The sequence below is a fragment of the Schistocerca serialis genome, chromosome 6 (genome assembly GCF_023864345.2).
Source record: "Schistocerca serialis cubense isolate TAMUIC-IGC-003099 chromosome 6, iqSchSeri2.2, whole genome shotgun sequence".
NCBI classification, from domain to species: domain Eukaryota; kingdom Metazoa; phylum Arthropoda; class Insecta; order Orthoptera; family Acrididae; genus Schistocerca; species Schistocerca serialis.
Window position 1 is genome coordinate 682,387,533 of NC_064643.1, and position 15,851 is coordinate 682,403,383.

General features: G+C 41.4%; 1 protein-coding gene across 6 annotated transcripts in view; it reads left to right on the forward strand.

Annotated features, from left to right (window-relative positions):
- LOC126485091 (E3 ubiquitin-protein ligase Nedd-4) overlaps positions 1-15,851 on the forward strand; it is a 187,818-nt gene that overhangs the window by 163,163 nt on the left and 8,804 nt on the right. For all 6 annotated transcript variants that reach the window (XM_050108697.1, XM_050108700.1, XM_050108698.1 and 3 more), the window contains exons 15-17: positions 3,757-3,997; positions 4,906-5,134; positions 13,492-13,661. In XM_050108697.1, the coding sequence (XP_049964654.1) occupies positions 3,757-3,997; positions 4,906-5,134; positions 13,492-13,661 (640 nt within the window). The remainder of the gene's footprint in view (positions 1-3,756; positions 3,998-4,905; positions 5,135-13,491; positions 13,662-15,851) is intronic.

Consider the following 15,851-nt stretch of genomic DNA (forward strand, 5'->3'; position numbering starts at 1 on the left):
TTGTTTGTAAGTTACTTGAACGGATGGTAGCCCATCGGCTCAATTGGGTCCTCGAATCTTGGGATCTATTGTCGCCTTACCAGCGTGGCTTTCAAGAGGGACGGTCTTCAATCGATCATTTACTTCACTTCGAATCTGCAGTTCGGCAGGCTTTTTCCCAGCGCCGCCATTTGGTTGCAGTGTTTTTTGACCTTCGCAAGGCCTATGACATGGCCTGGCGCCATCACATCTTACTTACCCTTCATCAGCGGGGTCTTCGGGGCCCACTCCCGATTTTTATCCGCCAGTTCCTGATCCATCGGTCATTCAGAGTTCTAGTTGGTACTGCTCGCGAGTGATCCACTTCTGTCGCTGTACTACGATCCACCCTGATCCAGAGCTCTATCTCGCTGCACAACGATTGCCTGTGGTCACACAGTTTCGTTTCCTGGGTCTTCTTTTCGACAACAAGCTCACTTGGCTGCCCCATATCAGACTCCTGAAGGTAGGATGTTTCCGTAAACTCAATGTCCTTCGCTTCCTTGCCCACTCCTCTTGGGGTGCGGACCGTTCCCTCCTCCTCCGTCTTTATCGTGCTCTAGTTCTGTCTCGCTTGGACTATGGTTGTCAAGTTTATGGTTCAGCTGCTCCTTCCACACTGCACGTGCTGGATCCAGTCCACCATCGTGTTATCCGTTTGGCCACCGGTGCCTTCCCTACTAGCCCTGTTGATAGTCTCCTGGTTGAAGCTGGGATCCCCCCCCCTTTCTGTTCGGCGGTCCCAGCTTCTGGTGTCTTATGCACTCACTATCTGTTCCTCTCCCACTCATCCTTCCTATTCTATCCTGTTCCCAGACCATGGATGTCGCCCACCCAACTCCCGCCCTCGGGCGGTTTTACCGGTTGGGCTGCGCCTTGCATCTCTTTGCCGTGATTTTCAGCTTCCTTCTTTGTCCTGTCTTCCTCACTCCCTCCCCTCCACCCCTCCTTGGTTAGTTCCTCGGCCTCGACTTCGGATGGATCTCCGCCGCGGACAGAAAGATTCCTCCCCCCCCCCCCCCCCCCCACCCACCCACCGTGGTGTTCCGTTTCTTTTTCCGCCAAATTTTATGGGAGTTTCGGGATGCTGTTGTTTTTTACACTGATGGCTCTAAATCTGCTGATCGTGTTGGGTATGCCTTCACGTCCTCTGTTGGAAAGGAAAGTCATCTGCTGCCACCTACATGTGGGGTGTTTACTGCGGAATTGATGGCAATTTCCCAGGTCCTTACCTTTATTAAACAGTCCCAACACAACCGCGTTTTGTTATGCATGGACTCGATGAGTGGCCTTCTTGCTATTGACCGGTGTTTTTCGCGCCATCCCTTGGTCTCTGCCATCCATGACCATCTCGCTGATATTCACCGTGCTGCTTGTTCTATTGACTTCCTTTGGGTCCCTGGCCATGTGGGTATCCCCGGTAATGAGCTCGCTGATCGTTTGGCTGGGGGAGCAGTTACTTACCCCCCACTCCCCCCCCCCCCATTTTCTGTAGCCCCTCCTGCAGCGGATTTACGACTTCACATCAAATCCCACTTCGCACAGTCATTGGCCAATTCTTGGGAGGCTACTCCCCTGTCTAATAAACTTCGTGCAATTAAGGTGACACCAGGCCCGTGGCGTTCTTCCTTTTGCATCTCCCGAAAGGACTCAACCACACTGTGTCGTCTCCGCATTGGCCATACTCGGTTGACCCATGGTTTTCTTTTGCGTGATGAGCCACCCCCACTATGTGGTTGTGGAGCCTTCCAGTCAGTAGCCCACATTTTGGTTGAATGCCCCCTTCTTTTGGCTCTGCGTGCTCAGTACAGGCTCCCCCACACTTTACCTTTGATGTTGGCTGACGATTCCCGGATGGTCTCTCTGGTTCTCGGTTTCCTCCAGGAAAGTGGTTTTTATTCTCAGTTTTAAGGTTTTTAATCTCTCTCTGGTGTTGGGGCAGGGCGGTGAGTGTTTGGGTGTCTCCCACTGTAAGCAGTGTTCGGAGATTCCTGATTCACCTCCCTGACCGAATTCCTCTTTTCTTCCCCTTTTACTCTGTTTTTACCCCTTTTTTTTAAGGCTTGGTTAGTCGTTCTATTCCCATCCATACTTTCTACATTATAGCAGTTGTACCTTTTAAGTCACAGGTGGTCTTGCCTATGCTGCTTCAGCATAGTGTTGGGTTCGTTCTCTTACCGACTTCCCTCATTTTGTTTTTACCAATGACAACATGACTGCCTTTTTACGTTTTTTCCCTTTTTCCGTTTTATGGTTCTGACTTTACTGAGTTGTCCCATTAGCGGAATGGCGCATATTTGAAACAAGGGACTGATGACCTTGCTGTTTGGTCCCTTAAACCTCAACCAACCAACCCTCACCCCACCTTCCCTCACCATTAGCCACTCCAAGCCAACCCCCTTACTGTGTGCTGTGTCATGACCATGAGCCAGCTCCTAGCTGATCAGCAAGCAGGCCTGATCTCCAATTCTCTGAAATGATGTGTGATCTTTTAAGGGATTGATGGATTTTTGTCTAGTGGGCTTACAAAGTCATAACACAGCTGCAGAGTGATAATGCTGCACTTGTACAAGGGTGCAGCAGTTGATATTCCTTCCCTTTACTTCTGCAAAAGTGCAAAGCATAGGAACCAGTCTGTCAGATATATCCTGCTATGCAGTAGCAAATGAGTCCCTTCATGAAACCATATAATTCTTCTTCTTGTCCTACCTATCCTCCCATGTAACAAATTTCTTGTCTTTTAGTGCTCCATCTTCTCTTGTAGTCTACTGAACTTTCCTGCAATTTGACTACTTCTCTCTTTTAAAATTCAACCGGAAAGGGTTCCAATCATTTTCTGTTAGTATTCAGTCCATCTGTTGCTCTTCCTTGGCCTGATTGATGATTGTGTTGGTTTTCGTGAATCATAATATTCCAAGGTTAGAGTCAACTACTGTCAACCCTGTACCTGTTGACAACAGATGCTTTGTTAAATGGAAAAAGTTGAGTGGTTCAGGTTATAGAGAAAAGTGTAGCCCAAAGCATTTAGAATTATTTGTATAAGGAATGTGTCACACATTTCAGGTAGTTTACATGCACTGACTTTTTTTCTCCAGTTGCAGTTACAGATTTTTGATTTCTTGTACTTAAAAATGTACACAGTGTTGAACAAAATATTTTCCAGTAACTGTCAGCCCAATTGTATGGGATCAGTTGTGCACTTGTATGTGCATTAGTATTTCATTCCTGTATCACAATGCTTTGCTTTACTGTAATGTTAACTTTTCTGTAAGACTGTTTCGTACAAAAAAGGGAAGGAGAATTTTTCGAAATAGCTTTTAATGTACTTTCTGTTTCATTGGACTTATTTCATATGCCTGAAGCTTATGGCACTACGTATGTTTTTGCTTAAATCTGTCAACCAGAATCGGTTAATTTATCTCGGTTACAAAAAAATTCTGCACATTTTCAGTAGGTTTGGAATTAATTGGGTAAAGTAACACACTTTCCTCCTAGTGACAGAATTCCGTTTCTGTGAGTGGGAGTAGACAATTGTGAAATATTGAGAAATACACCATTCTTTGGAAGGAGGGAGGGAGACGAAACACTTACCATTGTGAAATATTGAGAAATACACCATTCTTTGGAGGGGGGATGAAAAACACTTACAAAATATAATTCTAGACATATTTGCATGCTTACATAATATTTTTCTCTTGCTAAAATGGTGAATAATAAGCCAGAAATTATTATTTGCAGCCTTTTTTATCCGTCCATTTTATAAAATGATGTTGAATAAGCCAATTGACTTGAAGGACATGGAGAGTGTTGATTCAGAGTATTACAATTCACTTTTATGGATTAAAGAAAATGATCCAAGTGAATTAGAACTGACATTTTGTGTTGATGAGGAAAGTTTTGGCCACTTTTCACAGCGTGAACTGAAACCTGATGGAGCAAACATTCCTGTTACAAATGAAAATAAAGATGAATATATTAGGTAATTATGTTCATAATTTATGTTCTTAAATGCTTACATAATAAGAAGTTACAGAATAAGAGGTTGCACTGAATAAGTAAAAAGTAACTTCCTGCAAGTTAATGTATACAATTTCAGTGATACTTAACACACTGAAATATAGGATACCTTATGAGTAACTGTGCATTTTGTATTAAATGAAGCCACTGTGAAATTAAATGTGTTTAATTATTGTCAGTAAGAAATTCAGTGATAAAAGTGGCATTTGCTGTAACCTGGAATAAAATTTCTTGCAGATGGAATGCCCTTTTGCAGAATTTCAACAATCTGGTAATTTCTTCATAAACACACTACTGTGTACACTAGTGTTACCACTTGACTGAAACTACCTACCTAATGGTGCTGCCTTCTGTATTGTAGCAGTTCAGCAGCACAATGCCTAATACTAAGTCAACATTGATCAATAGTAAGGCAAATCAGGCTATTTATGTAGTACTTTCTCAGTGTTCACTGAGTGGTCGTGAAAGAGTCAGTAACAAAGACACCCCTCCCTCAAGTACTATATAGGATTCATAGTTACTGACTTTGGACAACACTCATGAAGTTCGTAAATTTAATGAAAACGTATACAGTCAGTGACTCATAAGGGATTTTGGTATGCAGCCACAAAAATCTTTGCTTGTTTACATTATCTGACAGGAAGCAAAACAAATTTCAAATCTAATCAAAACAAATTTTTGACAGCTTCTTTTATTCAACAGATGAATACTTAATTAAACACTGGTAATGTGTGTAGTTGTTAATTAATTTGTAACAAAATAATTTATTGGAATTATCTAATTTGGATTTAACTTTGCTGAAATGTGTCGATAGTTGCTAGAGTGAAAGTAAACGTAAAAATATTAAAATGAAACATGTTTTGTTGACAGCCTTGTCATACAGTGGAGGTTTGTTTCAAGAGTCCAAGAGCAAATGAATGCATTTTTGAATGGATTTGAAGGTTTGGTACCTTTGCCATTAGTGAAAATATTTGATGAACATGAACTGGAATTGCTGATGTGTGGAATACAAAACATTGATGTGAAAGACTGGAAACAAAATACTCTTTACAAGGGTGACTACCACCCAAATCATATAACAGTGCAGTGGTTCTGGAGGGTATGTATTTTTTATAAGTTACCCTTTTTCCATTTGGAGCTACATCCTATTGTTATACAATAAGCTGCTAAAAAAAACTTGATTTAACATTTGCCATTTCATGTGTTGGTGTGTGTGTTGGTGTATGTGTGTGGTGTGCTGGTTGTGGTTCTAAAATTTTCTCCTGGTGCTGGTGGATGCATATCCTTACTAAAAACATCAATTTTCTGCAGTGTTCTGCACCATATTAATATTGTTGATTACACATGAACATTGTATATTGTTTTAGTCTGTCATTGAATGTCTTCTGTGTAAGGTTATAAAAAATTGTAATAGGTGAAGAGTATACCAGTGGTAAATAGGGTATTAAACTTTGATTGGGGAGTGTATAGAAACACAATATTGAAAATCAGGTTTGTTAGGTGGCATGTAATAGGAAAGTGGGTGACAAAAGACCCATTTTAGTTGTAGACCAATATAAAATTGCTAGTAGATACATTGCCTGTTGGACAGCAAAGTTTCAAGATGCAGAACTACAAGAGGTTACGATATCTTTTGACCTGTAAATTATTTCAGTTCTAAGATCCAGACTTTATTGATATACCATATCTTTGCATTTTCACTGTGGTTACTAATACAGCAGGTGTACTCTTCCCCCATTTCCAGGAAATGATATTGTACAAAATAGGGACATAATTTTTAAATGTGTGGTTTTTATTTTGCAGTCTTCTGTATTGTATTTTGTGTGTCCCTCATGCACTGTGTTTATCCAGAGATAAAATATATTCAAGCTTTCTCGTGGAAAAGACATAAGTTCTCCAGTGCTTCACAAACATTTCCATTAGTGAAAGAAAGTGAAATTTTAGATGTCATCAATTGCTGGCGAAAAATAGAAATCGTCATATATTTAAGTTACCCCTTAGTGTGTGATAGCAAAAGATTCAGTGATTTAGTACTACTTTCTGTATAATCCTGTAAATGACTGCCATTTCTAAGTTGGTATAGAGTGGTGACAGATTGTAAATCTCGTGTGTAATTCCACCTCCAATCGATCCCTTTCATGATGTGTTTCTTATTCCACCTCAGATATTGTGAGGGCTTAAACAAAGTAGCTGTGTTGTAGAGTTTGTAATGTTGCATGCCTTCTACCATTAGGAAAGTGGTTTTCCTTATGCTTTTAAGGGATTGACTGGCGAATCGACTCTCTTGATGCTTCATGTTTGTGTTTCACTGAAATAATCACACTGTAACAACATACATGCAATGAGACTAAGAGGTATTACTCTCAGTTTTAAGGAACCGTTGAGGTTTTTTGTTAATATTTTTATTTATAAATTTAGTAATTTTGTGAATAAAACAATGCGATTTACCTCTGTGGACATGCCTGAGATGCAGACAGATCTGTTCTACAAACACTGTTAGCATGTAAATGATTTAAGGAATAAAGGTAACAACTCACTGAATAGTTTCGGTATTAAGTTGTTGACAGACATAAAATAAGACGGAGAATTTTGGTGGCTTTTGTACAAATTATGTTAAGGGAAAAGGGAGAAGGGAAAAGGGAAGGGAAGGGAACTATTGATGTCGGCTGCCTTGGGACTTCATGTGGAATCAGCAGCGATGAGTTAAAATTTGTGCCAAACTGGTATTCGAACTCAGGAGCTCCTGTTTACTAGGCAGTTGCATTAACTGCTGTGCTATCTGGACATAGTCCACACAATTGTGATAAACACTGCATCCGGGTGGCGCAGTGGGTAACACAACTGCCTAATAAGCAGGAGATCCTGGATTCAAATCCCGGTCCAGAACACATTTTTGCTCATTGCTGCTGATTCCACATAGTCACGAGGCAGCTGACATCAATATTTCCTTACCTCTTTCCTTTCTCCCCCTGTCAACTTCAGTTATCATAATACATATCACAGCTGCAGATTCTGTGTGGGGTCTAGTCTTCCGGACATGTCTGAAAGACCAGACGCCACACATTCATATAACGTATTTTGGAAAAATCCTTCAGGGAGAGGTAGGTAGAATAGAGAAAGACAGAGAAGGTGATGTGAGTGCAGGATGACTGAAATTAAGATTGTGGTGCGAGGTAAAAATAGATGTGAGACGGGCTTGCAGTGGTTGGAAGGAAGAACTCCCATCTATCTAAGTATCCAGATGGCATAATTGTGCAGCAGCCAGTGACATTGAGCATATTATGCTAAGCAGCAAATAGTACCTCTGATTTTGGCCACACATTGACAGTGACTATTCATTCAGATGGACAATTGGTTAGTGACCATACAGAAAATAGGGCAAAATATTCACATCAAGAAACGAATAGTGGAGCAAGCTAATGTGAAATTAAGCCGAAACATTAATGCCAAATGGAGGAATACTTGTAAAATATTAAAGTAGGTGACCCTGCCAGATGTAAGTGGAAATAAAACAAGTATCATGGCTCTGACAATGTTTAAATCAATTAAACAAATGGCATATGGTAAAATAAATATGCATTTTTTAATAGTTGCAAAGATGGATTTGAAATATCTCTAGTTATTGTAAAGCAACTACTGACACGATGGTCACACAAATCAAAAATTCGTCTTTTTTTAGTTTGTTTTATTAAAGAATGTGACATTCTGAATCGGAGCTCATTTCATGTTTGAAATTACTGGTGAATATCACACACTCCAGTCTTTGATCCCAATAGAATTTTTTCCTCCATCTCTCTTTCTCCTGGATACCACAGTGATCTTCTTTGGACATTTGGTTTCAATAATTTTCACAAGAAGGTTATGTAAAACTTCCTCTGATCCCATGACATAACTTTCCAGAATGTTTTAATACTGGCTGCCTCTCACAAGCAGAAACCTCATAATTTTTTCTTTGAACAGAATTCTCCCACATCTTTGAAGTTCATGTTCGGCCTATCTTCTGGGTTATCTTGGAGTATTGTGAATAATTTTACCACGTCATCTTTTTTTGTTTGCGGTGCACACCTGTTCATACATTCTCAGCATCTAATGGATTTTTTCTTCCTGACAGTGCTTAAGTCACCACACTTTTGCATTCAATCTCCCCATTTCTGATTGTGGTGTTTCAGCTTCATTTCCTTTGCAAGGAATCAAAAATTTGTCGTTCTGTCAGTAACAGCAAGTGCCGAGTCATGCTAGCTGACTGAAAAATGCAAAATTGATGAAAAGTTAAGTGGTTATGATGCTTCTACACTAATGTCTGATATGACCGAGTAGGTTTAGGATATAGTCGTACTTTTAAGAAGAATCTAGTAACTGACTTGCACAATTGTAAATTTGTGTATTAGAGGTTATGCAAAGGCTCCGTACAGTATTCAGCTTTTGTGTGCCATAGATGGTATGCAGGAGCAGTTTATTGTGATAGTCATTTTACAATTTAAAAGTGGACGTAGGGCCTCTATCTTTCACCAATTTGCATCACATCAGGGTGGTTTACATTGGTGGGTATTACATTGTCTAACATGGCAACAGATGTCTTAGCAGAGTCTGGAAGAGGTTAGATTTCAGAATGAATAACCAAAATTCTGTAGCTTACATTGGTGCAGCCATACTTCATCAGTAGTTAAAAAGTGGCAGCCATGAAACTGGAACCTTCCCAACTCTTATGCATGTCTCTCGGTGCAAAGATAGTGAAAAATGCAACAAATGAATGGTATCCACTATCTTGATGCCGAGTTCACACACAACCGGAGAGGTACTAAAAGAAGTAACACTTCAACTGTTGATTTGTGTGAGAGAGTATGCTGTCCTGTTCCTAGAAATAATAAAGATCCAGTGCGGCAAATGACTCGCTGCTTCATTTTGGCACTGAATTTACATATGTAATGTAAGTATGAACTTACGTGTGTTAATACAGAAAGCGATAGTGTCAAAAGTAAACTGCAATTTATTCAGTTTTGTATCATCTGGTGTTTTTATGATGAAATATCACCACAGGTCCAGTGTTTGAAAACAATTGAAGGGAGTCATTTTGGGCATTTTTAATGTTTTCCAAAATGTTAATTTCAAGACGGGAACAATAACATTAGTCTTCATACTTCTGATTACCCTGTTGTTGTCACACTACCCCAGCCACTCTCCTCTTCTTTTTCATGTATTATTTGTTAAGTGGGAATGTGTGGGTATTGACACTTACGTGCCAGTCATGCAGTGAGCCGACTTTGTTGTCGCACCTAAGCACATCGTTCTGGTTGTAGGCTGTTGTGACAGTGTGGTAACAGGAATTGATAAGAACACTTGCTGAAATCATATTTATTCTGCCAACTGAGTAAATGAACAAGTGACAAAAATAAAATCAGATTGCAATGTCCATTTACTGGTGATCGTGATAATTGTGCTTGCATAACAGTTCCACTCGAACACAGACACCGGAGGGTGTACACTTTCTGGTGACGAGCACATCGTCCGATCATATGAGGGCAAGAGAACAGTGGACACATGTCCAAAATGACAAAAGTGAAATGAACCTTTTTCTCGCAGTCACAGTGTGCCATGTTTTTCATTGATGTGACGAAGTGAAGGCACAAACAAATGGAAACCACCCAACAAACTTCAGTACATGTCTGTGGGGAGCACATATTAAGCTCAACTGTTCGTTTTCTACAGATTGGAGTGAGTGAGTGTTTGTGTGTAGCCAATCTGCACCACACGTTGCAGATCCTCTCTTGAGAGCGGACCTGCAAGAAAGTTCTGGCATCCAGCTTGTGCGGCAGGAGTTTGGATTTTGTGCGCTTCGTTGTCACATCAGTGCGAGTGTAATGAAGGTGAGATGGTTAGTGATGAGTAACATGAAAAGATGTCATCTCGAAAAAAAAAAAAAACACTGATAATAAAAGGTAACGAAATAAGGCATTCATGAGTTTCAGGGTTCAAAGTTCATAGACATACTTGGTTGTGGGAGTAGGGCATGGAATTCAGTCCAGACTTAAAGTTTCGGTTCATCAGAGGTAGGGAGATCATGCAAAGTATTTGTACTCATGTGAATATGGTTTTGTCACGTGAATGCAGTTCCTGGAACTGCAATGGTTGCGCGGGAGATAGTTTCTGTAGTTCGATTGGGAGGCAATGTGCTGATGACATAGCTCACTGGCAACAGAGTGAATACAGCACGCGATGGCTGTGGTGGTGTTATGATGGAGCACTGGCATTTGAATCAAGACAGGTCTGGCCAGTGTGCATGATGTAGTCTGCTCGTGGCTGTGGTGGGATGGCCCAGGTGCTTACAGTGAGTACAGCCTGGGCAGCTGTACTGGCTGGCTGGGCAAGGTGTGGTGGGGCTGTGGCACACGTGACAGTGCCTTGACAGCTGGTGGTGTGCGTGAGTCATTGGCAGCCATGGGTGTGGGCTCTGTGCTTGACTTGGTCGATTGATAATTTGGTTGGCTTGCCTTTGCACTTGATGTCGAGCATTCTCTCGCCGTGGGTGAAGATGCGGCATGAACCCAAGTGTGGCAGTGGAAGTGGTGCCACTACTGTGTCAGTACACAGCATGACGTGTACAGTGCTGTAAATTGGCATTTATGAACACTTTTCTGGTGCGATGCCATGTCGGTGTTCGGAGGTAGACTACATGGGTGCACAGACGTTCTGCCAGTGGAGGGGCTGACACATCACAAGGTGATAGCTCTTTCATAAAATCACTGGAGATGGTGAGAGCTTGTCATACACAAGGTCGGCAGGTGAAGGGCCGATCTCTTCTTTCAGTGTTACTTGGCGGGCCAAGCAGTACCAGCGGGAGTGCATCCATATAACTGTCATCATGGCAAGTTAGGGCAGCTTTCGGTGTTTGATGGACCTGCTGGATCATGATGTTAGATGGCAGGTGGTAGCTGGTAGCTCTGTGTAACTGTACACAACACAGTCGGACGATTTAGTTGAACAGCGCACAGCCAAACTGGTGGCCGTGATCCTTTGTGACATGACAGGGGCAGCCAAAGTGTGCCACACAGGTGGCAACGAAGGCTGTGGTGATGTCGGCAGTGATGTCCGCTATGGGTGAGCCTTCAGCCAGCGTGTGAAGCAGTGTGCCATCGTCAAAAGATACTGCTTGCCTTTGAACAGAGGAAGTGTGCCAACAATGTGTCAATGTCTGAAATGGCATGCCACATCAGGAAAGGGACTGATAGGAGAATGGGTCTGCCTCCTGACTGACACGTTGGGAATCACTGCAGGTGCGTGGCCATTGACGAGAGTCTTTCTGTAGTCCTGGCCAGACAAAATGAGCCATGAGCGACACATTAATGCCGATGCCAGGGTGTGATAGTCTGTGGGTATGGTTGAAAGTACCGTGCCTGAATTTCTCTGGGAGAAAGAGGCGGTGTGTGCCTTTCGAAACGTCACACCAAATTTAAGTGGTAGGTTCGCGATTGGGCACTAGCTCAATCTGTAGGCCGCTGGATGTGTCGTGGTGGAGGTTGTCCAGTTGTCATTTCATGTTCTTGGACAACATCCTCAGAATTCACAGGAGAGATAATGGCACAAGCTTGCGACAAGCAGTCAGTGACGATTTGTCAATTCTGAGATATGCCAGATGTCTGTGGAGAACAGGGACATATACTCCAACTGCCGAAATTGATGGGGTGTACACTAGCTATTATTGCTCCGAAACACAAGAGTTAGGGGCTTGTGGTCAGTGAAAATTACAAAGCAATGAGCTTCTACCAATGGGTGCAAGTATTTTACTGCCTCAAACACAACAAGCAACTCACGATCATAAGTACTCCATGTGTGCGATACTGAAAGCTTCCGTGAGAAGAAACTTGAGTGGCTGCCAGCTGCCACCAACACATTGTCGAAGCACTGTCCCTATGGGCTGTCCAGCTAGCATCCACGGCCACAGGCAGTTCACCACCATGCATTGAGTGAGTGAGCAGCATCGCTTCTGTGAGGCTTCATTTGGACTTCATAAAGCTTCTCTCCATTAATCATCTTGTGGTGCAGTTCTTCTTGTTGTGCCCGTGCTTGCTACGAAAATGGGATGAGAAGTTCCACCTTATGCAAGACACCTTTTTTCCTGTTTTGTTTCATCCATACGTGTTTCAACACTTTTGTGCAATCATCAGTGGGCTTAATTTTATTTTTAACTTACATGGTGTTAATGTCCATTTATTTTGGTAGCTATTCTGCTACACAATATAAAAATGAAATCAGACCGCAGTGTCCATTAACCACTGATCATGATGATTGTGCTCGCATAACATTTCCACTCGAACACCAATTCCAGAGGCTGTACATTCCTGGGTGATGAGCATGTTGTCCAATTTTGTGAGCCCAGGAGAACAGTGGACGTGTATCCAGAATGAAAGGAATGTTTTCCTCGCGATCATGGGGGACCGCGTGTTTCACAGGCACAACAAAGCGAAGGCGGAAATGAATGGACTACCAAACAAACTTCTGTACATGTATGTGGGGGGCCTCACATTAAGCTCGACCAACGTGATCCGCGGATAACATGTCTGTACTACATGCTGGCTCAGTTCGCACTGGTGTTGCTTTTCTTGTTTTACTGATCTGCAATCGTGTGCACCATACATTGCTAGAATTTTGCCTCTCAGCAGATATGCAAAATGTCTGACACAGCTTACTTGGGCCGGCTGTGAGAGGCTATGGTCCATTTACGCATTTTTGTGGCATGGCTGCTGTACTTGTATAGGAACACTCTCTTATCGAAACACATGTTGTTACTGTTAAAGTGTATATAACATTATCCCTTGCATGTTTTCCTGACCCATAATATTTTGGTGATTCTAATTATGACATGTATCAAAAGGAATTTTCATGGTCCTTTGTACTATTAAGTGTCCTACTTTTGTGTATGATGTGAATCTCACCTCCCCCCTCCCCAGCTTACTCATGACAAAGTATTTTAAACATTGCTAAAGAAATAAGTACAACGGGAGGACTCACATTTCCATTTCTTATTATTAAATATGTTGCACAAGTTCAGCACAGTATAAATGCAGCAAAGAGAGGGACAATATTATTTTCACTAAATGTTTGTACTTCAGTATATTCAGCATTACATTTCAATAGTAAAGTTGGATTCTCTTCTAAGATAATAGATCTAATTCGTTAAATTCACAAATTGTAATGATATTAATATTTTTCTGTCTGTTTTGCGCACGCGCGCGCGTGCGTGTGTGCGTGCATGCGTGCGTGTGTGTGTGTGCGTGTGTGTGTGTGTGCGTGTGTGTGTGTGTGCGTGTGTGCGTGCGTGCGTGCGTGCGTGTGCGTGTGTGTGTGTGCGTGCGTGAGGGGGGGGGGGGGGCTTTTTGCATATCCCTTAGCATACCTATGTCTTTCTTTATTGTGCCTATTTTGAATTATGACATATTGACTGATCTTCACAATTTTCAGGTGGTGCTGTCTTTTAATAATGAAATGAGAGCAAGACTTTTACAGTTTGTAACTGGTACATCCCGTGTTCCAATGAATGGATTTAAAGAGTTGTATGGAAGTAATGGTCCACAGTTATTCACTATAGAAAAATGGGGCACACCTGAAAATTACCCACGTGCACATACATGGTGAGTTACAGTATTCCAACTGTGCTTTTGATATTTTTTCGAGTTTGAAGATAAGATGTCATTTTAACAACCATTACTTACTAGTGTAGGCAAATAAAAATGAAAGTTATTTGATTTCTGAACAAAATTTTTATTACTTTCAGGAATAATCATCAGAATTTAGGCACATTACTTATTTACTTGCCAAATTTTGTTTACTTGTTTGGTCGGGATTTGCTGTCCCTTGATTGTCTTTATCAATCTGCCATTAATGAAATGACACCTGTAATTAGTAATAATTATTGTCAGTCAACCACTACAATAGTAAGTCACATGAAATGGAAATGAGTGTATGGCATTGTTGGCTAGGAGGCCCCTTTTGGGGAAGTTCAGCCGCCAAGTGCAAGCCTTATTTCATTCGATGCCACATTGGGCGAATTGCGCGCTGGTGAGGATGGGGAAGGGGGGGGGGGGGGGGGGAGAGAGAGAGAGAGAGAGAGCGCACTTCTGGAGTGTGGGATTATGATAATCAGTAGCAGCCAACCATTCACTTGAAACAAGCCACCTGTTAAGTGGTGTGGAGGACAACTTAGAAATCTGGCATGTGGAAAAGAAAGAGGAAAAAACTGGACTTTCTGGAGGAACTAGAAATAGCTAATTGTGAGAAGAAATTCAGCAACATTGTTAATGTGCAAAAAAAAATGACAGTAGAAAAAGATTTTTAACAGCATGTTTTGATTTTTTCAGTGCAGTTGAATAGTTACAAGTATTTAGTATTTCATCAAAGTAATAGCTAGGGATAGAGCAAATAAAGCCTTTAGAAATACCAAATAAAGCCTTTGGAAATACAAAGAAAAGTTGGGCATGCACAATGGTACCTTGGGCGTAGCAGCTCACAACTACCCCAAAAAACAGAAGCATCAAGTGGCCACTCTTAGGACCCACAGCTGAAGAAGAGGACACGGCCTGCTGCATTGTTTCAGTGTGGGAAGTGGATAATATTATGTAAGACAAGGACCCTTAGTCCTGTGTGTTTATTTTATTTAATAAATGGCACTGTGTGTGAAAAGCATCGGTTCTTGAAACATGTAGTTGAATTGTTAAGTTTAGTTAAAGTGGTTGACTGCAAATAGTTATTACTAATGATATTAATTTATTTTGCTTCAACATCTAGTTCTTTTCTGCAACAGATTCTTTTTGATTAATACATGGGAAAAAAGGACAGGTATACACTCGCAAACACACACATATCCATCCGCACATACACAGACACAGGCAGACATTTGTAAAGGCAAAGGGCCCAAACTCTTTGCCTTTACAAATGTTTGCTTGTGTCTGTGTATGTGCGGATGGATATGTGTGTGTATGCGAGTGTATGCCTGTCCTTTTTTCCCCCTAAGGTAAGTCTTTCCGCTCCCGGGATTGGAATGACTCCTTACCCTCTCCCTTAAAACCCACATCCTTTCGTCTTTCCCTCTCCTTCCCTCCTTCCCTCTTTCCTGATGAAGCAGCCGTTGGTTGCGAAAGCTTGAATTTTGTGTGTATGTTTGTGTTGTTTTTATATACAAAGTTGCTTCCTTTCTTTTCATGTACAAAATCTTCAGCTGCTACTAATTCCAAAGATTCTTCTATGTTTATGATGTGCTTTTGAAACAACTAATTAAGATTACACTTCAAGTTACAAACTTTTATCTCTCAAATATGAATGTGCCGAGTTAAGTTATGCTTGAACTTTAAATGTTGTGTCGTGTATCTTTACTTTGCCAGAGCAAGAGGACTACATGCATATAGGTTACAAATTTTGCCCAGGGAGCAAGTCATAACTTTATTTTTTACACTGATTTTTGAATGTACAGTATTGTCACAAGTTCTAGTGCATGCATTGTGGCCTAATGGTTACTGTCACTGGCTGATGTGCTGCGGGTCACCACCACCAGCAGTAATTTGTTATCTAGAATTTATCATTTCTGGAAGATTCTTGAAATACCTTATGTTTGTATGAATAACAGCATCTACAATATTCAATGTATATAAATAGCTGTAATTTCCGTTCAGGGGATTACTTCTGACCTGACTGTACGTTGGTGCCAGTTATAAACATGCATGCAGTTCTAGAAGTCATGCTTCACTGGTGACTCTACCTTAGAAATTGGACTTGAATGTGGTTTCAATGGAACATTGTTTGGTGGCAACGCTGGGTGCTTTGAATCT